This window comes from Xiphias gladius, chromosome 18 (assembly GCF_016859285.1).
Source record: "Xiphias gladius isolate SHS-SW01 ecotype Sanya breed wild chromosome 18, ASM1685928v1, whole genome shotgun sequence".
Taxonomy (NCBI): domain Eukaryota; kingdom Metazoa; phylum Chordata; class Actinopteri; order Istiophoriformes; family Xiphiidae; genus Xiphias; species Xiphias gladius.
This window is the reverse complement of record NC_053417.1, coordinates 17,402,055-17,416,829: the sequence shown is the minus strand read 5'-3', so window position 1 is coordinate 17,416,829 and position 14,775 is coordinate 17,402,055. Positions and strand designations below refer to the sequence as shown.

General features: G+C 42.3%; 1 protein-coding gene and 1 long non-coding RNA gene across 3 annotated transcripts in view; one reads left to right on the top strand and one right to left on the bottom strand.

Annotated features, from left to right (window-relative positions):
* Positions 1-1,486, top strand: part of LOC120804081 — a 17,768-nt gene extending 16,282 nt beyond the window's left edge. Inside the window, exons 2-3 of the long non-coding RNA XR_005709407.1 lie at positions 1,125-1,212; positions 1,377-1,486. This is a non-coding gene — a long non-coding RNA (uncharacterized LOC120804081). The remainder of the gene's footprint in view (positions 1-1,124; positions 1,213-1,376) is intronic.
* Positions 59-14,775, bottom strand: LOC120804080 (NUAK family SNF1-like kinase 1). 2 transcript variants are annotated; one of them, XM_040153272.1, is made up of 7 exons: positions 14,195-14,775; positions 9,065-9,185; positions 7,794-7,945; positions 6,269-6,334; positions 3,082-3,201; positions 2,671-2,803; positions 59-2,516 (listed from the first exon to the last, which is right to left on the bottom strand). In XM_040153272.1, exons 1-7 carry the CDS (start codon positions 14,498-14,500, stop codon positions 1,321-1,323), a joined length of 2,094 nt encoding a protein of 697 aa, XP_040009206.1. In that variant the 5' UTR covers positions 14,501-14,775; the 3' UTR covers positions 59-1,320. The 2 variants fall into 2 exon arrangements, with proteins under 2 accessions (XP_040009206.1, XP_040009207.1); XM_040153273.1 differs by lacking the exon at positions 6,269-6,334.

Below are 14,775 nucleotides of genomic sequence, written 5' to 3'. Positions count from 1 at the left end.
AATGCTCGGGTCCAAAAAGAGAAAGAAGGAAACAACTGGAAAATATTCAGATCCACATAATTTATTTTTTCCAAGAAAAAAAAGAAAAAAAGAAATGCTTGAACAAAATGAACAGAGTTCTTTTCTCACAGTATGAAAATTACAGATTTAAACTTGTTTACAACTACTGCATACATCAAATGTTTAGACGTCCACAGCAGTGATGGTGGTTTCACGTTAAAAAGCAATGTGATCCATCCGCTGTTCATACTGCGTCTTTTGGTGCAAAGGAGCAAATTGTGCACAGTGTAATACTGTGTAGTACAAATATACTCAGTAACATGTGGTTGGATAGGTAACACTGTACTTTAACCCCTTCTATTAACATTTATTTGCCATATATTAACATTTGATAAATGGTTTATGACACACTATAATGTAGTTGTACGCAGATGTAAGTGTCTGTTAACAACAACTATACCTCCTCCTGTGGGCACCAATCGGTGGCTAAACTGATAATGGATGGCAATATAGTAAAAGACGATGGTAATGATATATAATGTGTCTTCATAGGAGAGGTTATAATTGTTGACAAAAACACTTAATATTTCTTTATATCTGCTTACAAATACATTTCAGTTAAAAACTATTTATTACATGTTCATATAGCACTTATAAATGCTAAACAGGGTAATGTGTTAGAGTTAGAAGTATCACAACAGTTTAGTTTAGCAGAATGTTTCCTCACAATAGAGCTGTCTATATGTCTTGACAGTTTGTTGTCACTACTGGCACACTTAGTATATGTCGATTCACATATCCAAGATGGCACTTGGTTATACTCTCATCAGTTCCCAAAACCCGCAGTGCTGACTTTACCAGATTACAGCGTCCAGACACACATTTTCAAAAGCTCATCTGAACAGATATCTGCTGTAAAATCTAAAAAGAAGATTTGTTCTGCAGGTGAGGTTAGAGTAAGTTCCCTAAATAGACTGAATGGCCATCCTGCCACATTCAGGTGTGCGATCTCTACAATTCGGCAGATTTTGGATCCCCTTTAGGTGCCACTTAATGTCTTGTCACTCTCTGTGTTGCCTCACATCCAGAGTACAATTAAATTGACAAATTTTCATTCATTACAGACAAATATGCCAAGACATGGTGCTCTACATTGACAGTACAATGCTCAGGAGAGTCCGCGTACTCGAGATGCAACCTTTCCAGAGTTCAGTAAGTCTACTCAGGGTGGCATGCAATGATTATCACCAAAAAGTGAATTCAACAACTGGTGTTCAACCCAATTCTTCACCACACTAATGTCTCCATCAGTCTTTGGGCTTATGTTAGCATTTCCTTCTGTCCTTCTCTGTCTTCACCAACCCTGTCTGCCTCAGCTCTCAGCGGCTCCAGGTCTTCCTCAGAGCTGCAGGCGCTGTGCTGCATCCTCCGGGAGAAAATCCTGCGACGCGACTGGGCGCTGAGGTCCAGCAGGTCGAAGGAATCGGAAGAGAAGAGGCTGTCCTCGCTCACCACACTTGAAGGGCGGCTACGGCGGCCCTCGACGCCCCCTGTGGCCTGGAGGAGCTGTTGCAGAGCCTCGGGGAACATCGCAGGGGCTGAAGAGGGAGATGAGTGGTGGCCATCAGGAAGATCCAGACTGCGAGAAAACTTCCCATTACGTTTCAGAATACCCTTCCTTCTTCTTACTGCCTCTGTGCGCATGGTGGGACTACCTTCAGCTGCTGGGAGACAACTGTGCTGTTTGTAGGAGCACAAATCACCTGCATTACTCTCGTTAACTCCTGCTCCAGAGCCCCTTCTATCTGAGGATGAGCCATAACCTGATTCCCCTCCATACAAGTTCTTAAGTATCCCCTTCTTAGGCATTTTAGATGAGGGCTGACTGAATGTAGAGGGAGACGGCAGGTTGGTTGAAAGGACATCAGCATGTGTTTGATAAGGCTGGGGAGAAGTGCTACATTGTTGGGAGGGAGAGTTTTCTTTAGGAGGGCTGTGAAAAACTGAGTCAAAGCTCCTCTGAGGTTTCAGAATACCTTTAGGTTTCTTTCTCTCAATAGTGGAAGTGGAGGAAATCACAGCAGAGGAGGTAGCTGTTGCACAAACATTAGCACATGCTCCCTGTGCAGTCTGGGGAATAGCATTCTCCTTGCGTGACTTCCTGAGGCTTGAAATTCCTCCACGTGCTCTTCCTCCACCACCTCCTCCTCCTCCACGGTCGCTCTTCAGAGGTAAACTGAAGTAAAAGGGGTGATGAGAGCGCTGAGTTGGACAGGAGGAGTCTGAGGATAGGCACCCTGGGTCAACAGTCATGTTGCTGGCAGCAGCAACCCGATTCTGCCAGTCGATGTAGCGAGCCAGCAGGGGGGAGGGGCATTCTTGGTGTGGAGATGAAGGGCAGTCACACACACTCTCTTCATAACCCCAGTTCACCCACCAGTGGTTGGCTACATCCTCTATCGTGGCTCTCTCATCCACACGCACCGTCAACAACCAGTCGATAAGAGCGCAGGCGTCTGGAAGAACAGAGTCAACAGTTATATATAGCAACACAATGTAATTAACAGGATAGTAGTAAGTAAAACACACAAAGCAATCACATCGCACACTCTGGTGAATAGAAATGTAAACATAATGTTGACGGAGACATGGACATTGACGAAGGTTTACCTGAGGGGGGGTTGGGTCTGTGGTAGCGACCTTGGCTGATCTGCTCAGTGAGAGTGGTGAGACTAGCCCCATCAAACGGCATGCTGCTGTACACTAGCGCATAGAGCAGCACCCCCAGCGCCCAGCAGTCCACCTTGCACCAAAAAACACACATAATGAAGAACATGCCATTCACATAACTCAGAAAATTGAGGTGGCACATGATTTGATACAATTTTAAGCATGACAAAAATTAAAGTAGCAGTGCTTGAAAATGTGCCTCATGTTTTCATGAAGCAAATTCGCAGAGACGGGAGGAGCAGAGGGGTTTGCTTTTGAGTCTCATGCTAGCTTGATTTCCAGAACTTGCATGTTGTGGCTTTAACGAAACACCCATAATGTTTGGAAATAGTTTGGCGGTGTGTTACCCACCTCTGGCCCCTGGTATGGAAGTCCTTTCACTATCTCTGGGGCAGCATAGAGTGGACTTCCACAGTAGGTCTGCAGCAGAGTGTCCCTCTGGAAATGATTGGAAAGGCCAAAGTCAGCCAGCTGCAGAACAAGAGAAAGAGAATACAGTAATTAATACATTCTGGTTATATTTACTTTGTGCTCCTTGCTACTCCTGCTCCTGAGCTATGGAAGATCACATAATTTTATTAATTCCCAGAGTGGAACAATAATAATTACACTAACACATATTTCAAAGGGATGTCAAGCCACTAAATTAAAGTGTATTCAATACAATTGATTTATTCATAAATAAAGGTTGATCATAACAAAAAAAGCAGGCAATATATAATAAATGAAACCTTGAATACGAACAATCGTAACAACAATAAAACCTTGAAAGATATGTCACAGATGTAACCCATATGTAAAAAAAAAAACAAAAAACAAGTATCATATGTCATTCAAACATTTACAGCTGTGGGAAGAGAGGTCCAGTCCAGAAAATATGTATCCATGGGTTCACATGTTTGGATTTATGTGACAGTGAGTCTAGGTCATGGACATAACTACCTAACAGCCATCATACAATTACAACACTGAATCCTTCATAAGTTTAATACACTCATTCACGTCAACGCTCAAACTCATCCTCACACAATCCAGATTCCTTTCTCACTGAGTCTGCACTGCAAACTTTTAGTCATACGGCAAAAAAATCAACAACTCAAGGCAATTCGTTTTAAAGGAGCCAAAAATAGGTATGCTGAGCGTTTGCCAAAGTAAGTGTGAGTGAGGAAAGAGAAGAAGGCCAAAAACATCAGGCTGCTTACACTCACGTAACGGAACAATCACTCACTCGAAGCTGCGAGAGCCATACGCAAAAATACTGAGGCTCCTCTCTATCTGAAGAGATTATTAAAATGCGCACCACCCTGCTATCAGCCCCTCTGGTGTTAAAGATACTTGATGTGACAGCTTTATTTCTGTGGAACAGTGGAACAGGAAAACAGACATCACAGATGGAAGTTGAGGCTTTGTAATTATATATATATACATATACATATGTATATATGTGTATGTATATGTATATATGTATATGTATGTGTGTATGTATATATGTGTGTGTATGTGTGTGTATATGTGTGTATATGTATGTATATATATGTATATATCTATATGTATATATGTATATATCTATATGTATGTATATATGTATATATCTATATCCATATCCATATATATATATGTGCTTGTGTGTGTGTGTGTGTGTGTGTGTGTGTGTGTGTGTGTGTTTGTGTGCGCTCACTGTTGATATCATACCTGTACATACAGTGGCAATATTGATGTGTATACTGAGCACGTGAGTTGTGCTGTTTATAAAGCTTTACCTTCTACATGCTGCTGTGTGTTTGTGCATGTGCTCCCTGCAGCGTAAATTCTGCTTTGCCACCAGGATACATCTGTGGGAGGTTCTCATATTCATTTCAGTGCTTTGCCAAAGACATTCCTCAGTGTTGAAGACACTCTTTCTTCTAAATATACAAACGAATCCTATACACGTGCCTGGGAATTGCATGGACTACTGTAAGACTGTTGTTCACATCCAGTAGGTGCAAATAATTCGAGCTGCCTTGTGAGGTTCTTTTTGATTATTATTATTATGTGAGAATAAAGTTAAATTTGGTATGATTAGCAAAGTTATCTGCTTTCTCTGATCAAGTCGTACTCTTCTTTGGCTTGATACAAGTAAACAGTCAAACTGCCCTGTTGTGTAATGAAGAAACCAGCTTATTCATTCTGGTGAAATGTATCATTTCATTATCTGTATTTTAATCAGGAATTCACCGATGCACATCAGATTATTGATTTTGCAACTGTGTGTCTGGATGATTTGTTCGCTTATTGAAATTATGCTTTGACCTAAGCGTAAACATATAGCAAAAATTGATCTTCTGGCTGCATGTGTGCACAGTGTATAAATACATCCCAGTTTTTATCCAAATGTACTTTTTAATGTTGTTACTGGTTTCATGGATGACTTTGGTGCTTAATCCCCTCTAGCTGATTCTTGTTTTTTCTCTCTAAACAGGCTACAAAATGTGGTACTAAAACACTGTATATTAGGGGTGTCAGTGAAATATGTAAAGAACACATTACGCAAATAAATTCAAAACGCTTAGTTCAGAAAATAGAAAAACAAGTCACCCACTGTGCAGACTTCTGCCACTTCTGAAATGAAAAGAGTCAAAGCAAAACATCAAAGAACAATTTCCTATTAGTATATTCTTAAATTATAATCTGTGGCTTCAAGCTTCACCGAGACCCAACATTTTCCCTAACGTGTCTGGCTGTGCCTTCCTTTAACGCATGCCATTAAAAAGCTATTGTAACAGGCGCATGCATTACACAGAGACTTGGTCATTTCCTGCAGCGGATGCCGTGAAAAGGCCACTGTGGTGAACCTGCGGTTTGCGATGAATGAAGAGCTGCTGAGAGGTCTGCACATAGTGTTTTCTTTTGACGGACGGACAGATCATACTTATATTAAAGCCCTCCGATTGGCATGATTGCCACTGGATTCCCTGCATTCCCATTTGGCGGTGCACAGCTCCCATATAGGGAGGGAAATATCCAAATAAGGCAAAAAATGACCCCTGGGTTCTTTTATAAGACCTGGCACTATGTTTGTGCTGGTTCAGTGTGCACAGCTTAACAACAAAATTAAAAATTACTGTGGGCAGAAAGTGTTCCAGTGTATATTCTGAATGTGCACATTGTTTGCATTTTATTTTGGAGCTTTCAAAATAATCCCATACAAGCTGCACTATGTGAAGCTTCATTCCAGCATGCTAAATACAGCAGCAGTGGGAAAAGATTGTTTCTTGAAACATATCAGCCAGTGTGTCATAAAGATGTATGCCTTCATGTTCAAAAACAAAAGTGAAATCAGTGGTTTTAGGATGATTCATTATAATGACCCATGACATATTTATCGCTCAGGCCAACACGGGATTTTGCCAGAGGACACAATCATTTTTTATGCAGGGATAAATATCTTGTTTTGGGTAAGAAACTCTTCATTTGTTTTCCACAGCCTGGATGTCTGCGCTTCTTTTTTTGGAAAGTGACATGAAGGCTGAATTTACATATGTTTTATCGATCTTACCTTCACATTCAAATCTTGATCTAAAAGGATGTTCTCCAGTTTAAGGTCTCGATGCACAACGGCATTCTGCAAGAGAGCAGAGACACACATGAGGCCCTGCACTGCTCCTCCCTCCTTTTTACAGTCAGATGTTTTCTCTCTGCATGCAAAGACTGTTTAACCATCGTCAGGCATGAGGAAGTGCTTTGTTTGGGTTAATTAATCTGATGAGAATTGATTTGATCCCCTGATTGCATTGAGCACCTGGGAGCCAGTGTAGACAGTGTAGACAGCTGTGGACCCTGGTGAGGAAGAGCCGTAGTACGCTTTAGAGGCAATGGGAGGGAAAGGTCTGTTGCAGGATGAAGTGTTTCAATGATATTGATTAGGTAGCAAATCAAAAGAAGAGACAGTGCTGCTATAGATAACTCTGGCCACCCAGGAAGCCATGTGGCGCAGAGAAACTTTAAACACTGCAGTCGATTTCTCTTAAAGAGGCTATTCTGGTTAATGAACCAGAATAGCCTCCCTTTTTTCATTAATTACATCCTCTTCAGAGCACTTAAGTGGAGGAAATGACCCATGACCTTAGACAATATTTTGTGCTCAGTATGTAAGCCCGTATGTCTGCGTATGTGTAGATGCAAGGCAGAGACAAAGATGAAAAAAATATATGCGGTTGACCAGACTGAATGACTATGAACTGATTTGGAGAATAGTAAAAAAAGAAAAAGAGCAGCAAATGACTGAATTATTTTCATTCTTCTCTTGAAGCCTTAATAATCGCTCCATGAGTCTCGCATACCTCAGAGGCACATTCAATAATTCATTCATGCCGGAACATTCAACTCTATTTTGGGACAATATTCAAGGACACGAGGAGCATAAAATCCAACTCCCTGCCTACTACGAAGCTGCAGGAGCTGAATCACAATTTCTAAGTTTAATGTGACGGATTCGTGAGGAGACCAACCTGCTAAAATAAGAATGATATGAAAACAAAAACCTTTCTATTATATCCAGCTCAGATGACTGTAAGGCGCAGATCCTCACTTCTACTTTAATGCATTTCTGTATTAATAGGATTTATGTATTTCCTTGATAATTCCTGTTGATTTTATGTACACAACAATAAAAACAAAGAAACAAAGCCGGACTTGTTCCTTTGCCAAGGCTTACAGTAATGTGGAGGAAGCGGGAAGGAAGCTCATTTAAGCAACGTGTTTGTGAAATGTGTCAGTGTGTGACTGTAAAAAACGATCCGGGCTTAATGCGCTCTTAACCCAGAGAGATCTAAAAACTCGAGTCAAGTTTTTCTGCAGTATTAGGATTAGGATTTAGAGGATTTAGCGGTTCTGTGTTTGCTTGTGCACCATTGAATACCACAGCATGCAATTAAGCACGTGCCTGACATGTCATTCTCTAATTTATACTAAATACCTGTGGTGCATTTGCAGAAAGTGCATGTGTGCGTGTGTGCGTGTGTGCTAGTGTGTGTGTATGTGTGTGTGTGTGTGTGTGTGTGTGTGTGTGTTTGTGTGTAAACCTTGTGGCAGTAGTGGACAGCAGATGTAATTTGTCTGAAGATGCTTCTGGCTTCTGTTTCTGGCAATCTCCTCCTCTCCTGGATGTAATCGTACAGCTCTCCTCTGCTGGCGTACTCCATCACTATCACAATCTTATCCCGGCTCTCAAACACTGCACAGGATGCAGGACACAGTTACAATATGACATTATGCAGATGTAATTATATGAATGTTAATGGATACAATACAACAATAAGAGATGCTATTCTAGATTTGTAGAAACAGAGACATCAATAACTAAGAAGCTGTGGGCTTGGTAAGTGTGGATCAGTGAAATCAATGTCTAATTGGAACACTATATCTGCTAAATGAAGTTTAGCTGACATTCTTTTGATGAAAGTGTGAGTCGACTTTTTGAAGGTTTCTGAATTTCTGTCAGTGTTTCTATAGGGACTTCTACTGCTTCACCTTGTGTACTCAGGTCATCAGAATCTATTGAAACCAAGAAGGAGGCAGAAATCGTGTACACTGTCGGTCACTTGTACGAGTTTCATGAGGTAAGACTCTTACCCGATTAAAGTCTACAGCCTGAAACAATGTAATTAAGTTAAGTGAGTACAAGTGACCACCAAGTTTGCAGGACTGCAGGTTCCCTGTTAACGGTTTTACCTCAGAATGAATTTGATATATGCATATAATATATTATGGATCCAATAAAACATCTCATTCACACATACAGCAAGTATTTAACAAAAACCTTAACAAGATAAAATCTAACAATGGATACTAAATATTAGAGACTTTCAGAGGATAAGGCTGATGAGATTCTATGTCTTTGTTATTATCAACAAATCCCATGAAAAGACTAACCACAACAATGTGTTAAACCTTCTTGCTTTTTAAAGACGAACATTTTAGAAAATGGTTAAAAAAATATACAGTTTCATTTTTTTTTAAGGCTAAATGATTTCCTACAATAGTTGGGCACTGCAGCTTTTAGAAAATATTACTCACACAGGAGTCAGCAGTGCACTTGTTTGGGACTATTTTCGGTGGCAGATTTGGCGTTTTAGTGAATATTTGCGGCTGTTTAAATGGGATCAACCCAAAATAAACTACATTGCCATGGTATAGTGTTCATGGTAAAGAAGGAACACCCAGTACAATGCTGTGGCTCAGTGGTGCAATTTTATTTGGGGGGATTATGGCACAGAAGAAGAAGCTATATCAGGCTTCACTTCACTGTTATATTTAGGACTTGTGTGCGCTGTTTGTGCTTTTGCAGTCTTACCCTCGTGGAAGCGTATAATGTTGGAGTGCCTGAGCGAGGAGGTGATCTCGATCTCTCTCTGGATGTGAATTTTGTCCAGGTCGTCAGTGATGCGCTCCTTACGGATCGACTTAATTGCCACCTGAGAAAGAAGACACACTATTGAGTCCATACATGTTATATGAAGCTCAATGCTCAAACCATCATGATTTGATCACTGTAGTGAAAAGGTGTGGATGGTTAACAGCCTTAAAAAGGACAAAAGATGCACAAAACTAATCCTCCTAGAGAGCCCAGCTTCCACAGCAAGAAAACAGCATTAGGTCATCAACGAACAGTCGTTACCATGGTGATACTTTGCACAACACTTCTTGTTGTTGCCCATTTTCACAGAAGCTCTAGTGCCTTTAAACACAGCTTCCTCTTTAATTAATTCCTCTGCAAACCCACCAGTTAATGTATTTTCCTCCTCACCTCCCTCACAACAACTCAAGTCTTTCAAAAAAGTTGATCAACACTGATAAATGCAGAGTTCGTGTATCACTTGCATAGACATGCATGGAAACAAAGTACCACATAGCGTTGATACGGTTACACTCACACACACATACACAAATAAAATCTCTGGGTATTAGGGGTGATTATGTGGGTTTTAAAAGCGGGACGGTGAGAGCAGGTCTCCTGTGATCTGAGCTCGCTCTGAGGCAGAAGGTTGACAGCTGCACTGTTCACACTCTGCTTCCTTAATCCCACTCACTGTACCCCAATGTAACCCCCAACCGCCGAACACGCACACGCACCAAAGCAGGCAACCCAGCAGGAGCCCCTAAATCTCTTTGGATAGAGTAACTGTCACCAAAACGGCATTGTAGAAGGACAAGACAGACCAGGGTGTCCTTTTTAGAAATACTATATACTTAAAAAAAAACAGAACAGAACAGAAGAGTAAGAGATGTGTTATAATGATATGCTGAGGCTAAGGGACTACTTTGTGAGGTTGACATCCTAACATAGCACAGCTCATACCGCTGTATAATTCTGTCAACCCCTTCAGAGTCCCTATGGGCGAGCAGGCCTCTCCCTCAGGTCACAGCTCCAGAATTCTCAGCTGCTGGAAAAAATGTCAACGAGACACTGGAAGACACAATTCACACGCTCCATCAACCGCAACAGTTATGCAACACAACACAAACACACTCCAGGGAACTCCCAGGACTGACCTGACCTTCTATTACTGGTGTGAGGCTATCCAGTGAAGGAGAATATTTTTTGTTTTTGTTTTTTTTGTTTTTTAAGGTTTGTATCTTTTTATATAATCAAGTGCTCAGCATACTTTAGGAGGACAGTTTTCTAACATCGCCAGACTGATGTGGCAAAACTCTATCAGGCGAGAGGTAGTGGGTACTGGGTCAGAGAGTAGGCCACACATATCCAGTGGCTGTCAGCTGAACGGCGTGTGTCCGAGCTTGGAGAGCTATTAACATGTGGATGCTTGCGTGCTCGTGGATGTTTTCTGACCCAAATACCTGTTAGCTGGGACAGCAATGGTAGGGAGGGAAAGGGAGAATACGAAATAACCCGAAGGGATGAGGACGGAGGATGTAAGAGGCAGCTAAGAGAACAGGTGAAAGGCGTGGATAAAGTATGTCAAAGTATGTGGACTCAGGGTACAAAGACTTGTATTTTACTGTCACTCTAAGCCCTGAGTTGCCCCCCCGGACTTGGCATTAAGGTCTGATCAGTACAGCACAGAAAAGAAAGACACACTCCAGGCATTGTTCAGCTTTCGGGGCCTTAAGAGAATTTTTAAAGGGGCACGTGTGTGAGGAGGAAGTGTGGGTATGTGTGTGTTTGCGTGTGTGTGATTTCACCCAGGGCATGCAAATGTGCTGTGTATGCGTCATGTCTAAGTTTAACCTCTGAAGTATACTTTTCACTAACAATGTCTCATTGTTCATCCAAATAATGTGCTGCATGTGAGATATTGGCCAAAAACCCCAAACTGTAACAGGACAAATGTAGGAAATATAAGTAGCTACGTGTATGAGTCATGCGGATGTAATCAGATATTCTTTTACATTATTAGAAAATGTCTGTAGAAGAACATACTGTACGTGTTGTAATGTTACAGCCAATACAAATGTACACCATGTACAGACAGATACACAATGCTCTGCACAGCCCCATCATAGTAAGAATTAATTTAAACCAGCCAAAGTAGAACTTTGTGTTTACTCTCCTGCCCCTAATTTTCTTTTTATATTTACTGGGGCAGCTCCAATGCCCTGGCAGTGCCTTTCCTCACTGCACAAATCTCGCGGGCTCTTCACTTTTTGTAGGTGTTTTGTGAGTGTCAGTGAAGTCACGATGGAGTTTTAGGGTGGCTGGCGGCCACTCGCTGACTTCTTCTTCCATTATTCCAACAGACTGATCCACGTACACACACAGACACACACAAACACACACAGACACATATGTACACCTCCTAAGAGCCTGAGCATCACTAAAGATCCCAGCTGCATCTGGGAAAGATTTAACAGGAGGATTATACAGGCTTCTTGCCAAAAAGACCCTTAACCTCACCAACCAGCTACACACACAAACGCACACAGAGCCCTAAGCTGTCCCTTTCCATCACCAGGAACGTCAGAACTGCACAGTGTGTTGATGATGGTGGATTTAGAATGGCTGAATCAACAAAGTCAGTGCAAAAAGACCTGTAGGGGAGAACTAAGGTATACTGTTTTAGCCCTGACATCCAAATGTACCTATGCACAACTGAAATGATTTAACTGCTTGCTAAAAAAAACAAACAAAACAAAACCAAAAAAAAAAAAAAAAAAAAGATTAATGATTAATCTCCAAGACAAACAGTCTAGTTGAAGCAATAGTTTGATATCCTGGGAGCCAGCAGCTGGTTAGCTTAGCTTAAGACTAGAAACAAGGGGAAACAGCTAGCTGGGCTCTGTCTGAAGGTTAAAAAAAAAAAAAATCCAACTACCTATTTCTGGTGGTTTTATGGGTTTTTGTTTTTTTTGTTTTTTGTTTTTTGGCGGGGTGCAATGACTAATTGGAGTCTCTGCTGGTTGATGACAACACTTCAGGAAGTCACTGCGCCTGGCCAAGACTCCATCAGACTTACTTTGGAACCCCCTCCACCCACACCTTTCCGACGTTGGATTGGGGGGTCTGTGTCCAACCATTTCTGTAACTTTCCGTATCCGACTGGTGAGACAGGAGCCAGGGACTGAATGTCTCTCTCTAGCTCTCTTCCTTCATTCGTTGCACAGCTATTTCTGTCACTTTTCATGTGTACAACCAAGTGCAACACTATGAATGTCCTCAAGGAGAGAGAGTCGAAATAAGTGCACCATCATCGCTGTACTCAAATGATACCTCGTCTCCTTCCTCTCTATGACAGCTGGCTTTTCACTGCACCTTCGAGTGTGGCCGTGTAAGATACACGTAAACTTTTGATTTCCACTCTGATCGAACCTCATGTCATTTGAACCACTTCTTTGAATTTCCCAGATTGCAATTTTTCTTAGTGAAGACTGATTAATTTCGCGTAGCATACGAAAACAAAACATGCATCTGGTGTGTGTTTTCGCATCTAAGAAGATAAAAGAGATGGTCAGCACTACTACATCTGCTAGCTGGAAGTATTTTGATTTTGAAAAAAAGATGTGAAGCAAAACAGGTGCGGTTTTGTTAAAAGATGCACATATCTGATGAAATTATGTAACTTTTGAAAAAACATCAGAATGTAAACTGTAAAAAACAAAAACATCTTATCGTTTTCTTTTCTAACATGGTTCAGTTTAAGAGATGAGCCAGGCTCCCCAGCCAGTGAAAGTGACCTCAGCTCTTTAATCTAAAACATCTCCTCTTCCTCGTCTTCATCCTCCTTCTTGCCCTAAAACTGTCTCCTCCTCTGCCTCCTCCCCACACACATATAACAGCCCCCTGGTCTTGTTTCCAAAAATAATGTCCGTTTTGTTTCAAAGAATCCTTGGTATGTGCTTGCTACTGGCTCAAAGAATTCAGCATTTTTCCCTTGTGTCCTATACACACACACACACACACACACACACACACACACACACACACACACACACACACACACACACACACACACACACACACACACACACACACACACACCTACAACCACCTAATAGCTAATTCTCTCTGTTCCTTTTTCTGTGCATATTTTTCCGCCAATCTCCTACCTGTCCTGTCTTTCACTCCCTCTCTCTGCCCTTTCTTTCTCGCAGACGGAGGTCTCAGAGTTACAGTGAAAGCAGCCAGAGGAATTGTGCCAGTCGCCCTTCCACAATCTGACTGCAAAAAAAGATTATCCCTATTACTGTGTGTTTGTTTCCTAAAAAATAACAGAAGGGGAATTTGAGGCTGATGGGTTCCTCTGTCTCTTTGTGCTCAGATCACAGCAGAGTGAGGGATTAAAGACTGACTGTAGCCACAAACCCAAAATTATTCAAACTAACCTGGCACCACACTCTGACTATAACATGTATATTCAAAATATAAAGCAAACCAGCACTATATTATATATAATATATTATGTGCATGTGTGCGTGTGTGAGTGTGTTTCACTGGGTTGCTGGCAAAAAAGGGGGTCGGACTCCTATTGGAGGAGACCTATTGTAGTCATTTTATCCCTTTTTTCAAGTGCCGAGTGAGTCAGACTAAAGGCATCTCAGCCTGGCAGCACAGGAAGCAAGAACTGGGTTCAGCGTCAGCCCATGAGCTCACCCATAAACACACAAACACGCACATACACACATGCAGACACACACACACACACGCCACCCAGGAGCTCGGCCCCACCTCCAAATGAATATTTAATACCCAATGGTCAACAGTCTTGAGACTGCTGAGAAGAAAAGCATTAGCAGCATATCACATTGTCTCTATCGAGCTTTTGTATGTATCAGCAGAGGAGGCTGACAGGTCAAACATTTTCAGAAACAGGTTGATCATGATCTAGGCTACAGTCATCCATAAATATAACAATTTGCCTACATTTAATTCTGCTTGTTAAATATTGCAGATGAGAAGAGACAGCATCCTTGAGGCACACAGCTATGGAAAGCTTAAAATATTATTCTGCATCATGTTCATACTCACCGTCTTCAGGCTTGCTCTCTCTACCGCCTTCTTCACTTTGCCGTAGGTGCCTTTCCCCAGAGTCTCCATCACTTCATAGCGGTGTTTCAAGTTGTGTTTGTGCAGGTGCTTCTTCACTTCCATCGGCGCCGTGGCCGCCGCCGCACGGCCCGCCGCCTCCATCTCTGGGTCCCTCTGCCGGCTGTCCGGCCTCGGGGACTCCTCGCCGGCACGGCGGCCGCCGGATGCCGCGTCCTGCAGACAGCCGAGCTCGGAGCGGTCGCCGGTGTTCATTGCGCCTCTGCTGTCTGCCTCACGTCTGCCCATCCTCGCTGCGCACTGTGCGCACCTGTCGGGGGCGGCGCTCACTGGGACGGGATCCCCAAACTGCTCTAAACTCGGAACAGAAGCAGCTGACGCGCTCGTCAGTGACAGAGACGTCGCCCATATAGAGCGTTATCAGACCTATAAACTAGTTCAATGTCTTAAAAAAAAAGGGCAATGTCAGAAAACCCATCCGATCCATCCGAGCAGCAGCAGCAGCAGCAGCAGCAGCGGCAGCGGTTCTCTCACAGCAACAGGACGGATGGGAGCCACACGGT

Bases quoted from the DNA above. Each gene is read 5' to 3' on its own strand.
- LOC120804080 (XM_040153272.1), bottom strand. From the start codon at position 14,500: ATGGGCAGACGTGAGGCAGACAGCAGAGGCGCAATGAACACCGGCGAC. The intron at 7,946-9,064 runs GTAAGACTGCAA...CATCCTGTGCAG, and splicing joins CATTATACGCTTCCACGAGG to TGTTTGAGAGCCGGGATAAG. The intron at 3,202-6,268 runs GTAAGATCGATA...CTTGTTCTGCAG, and splicing joins ATCAAGATTTGAATGTGAAG to CTGGCTGACTTTGGCCTTTC.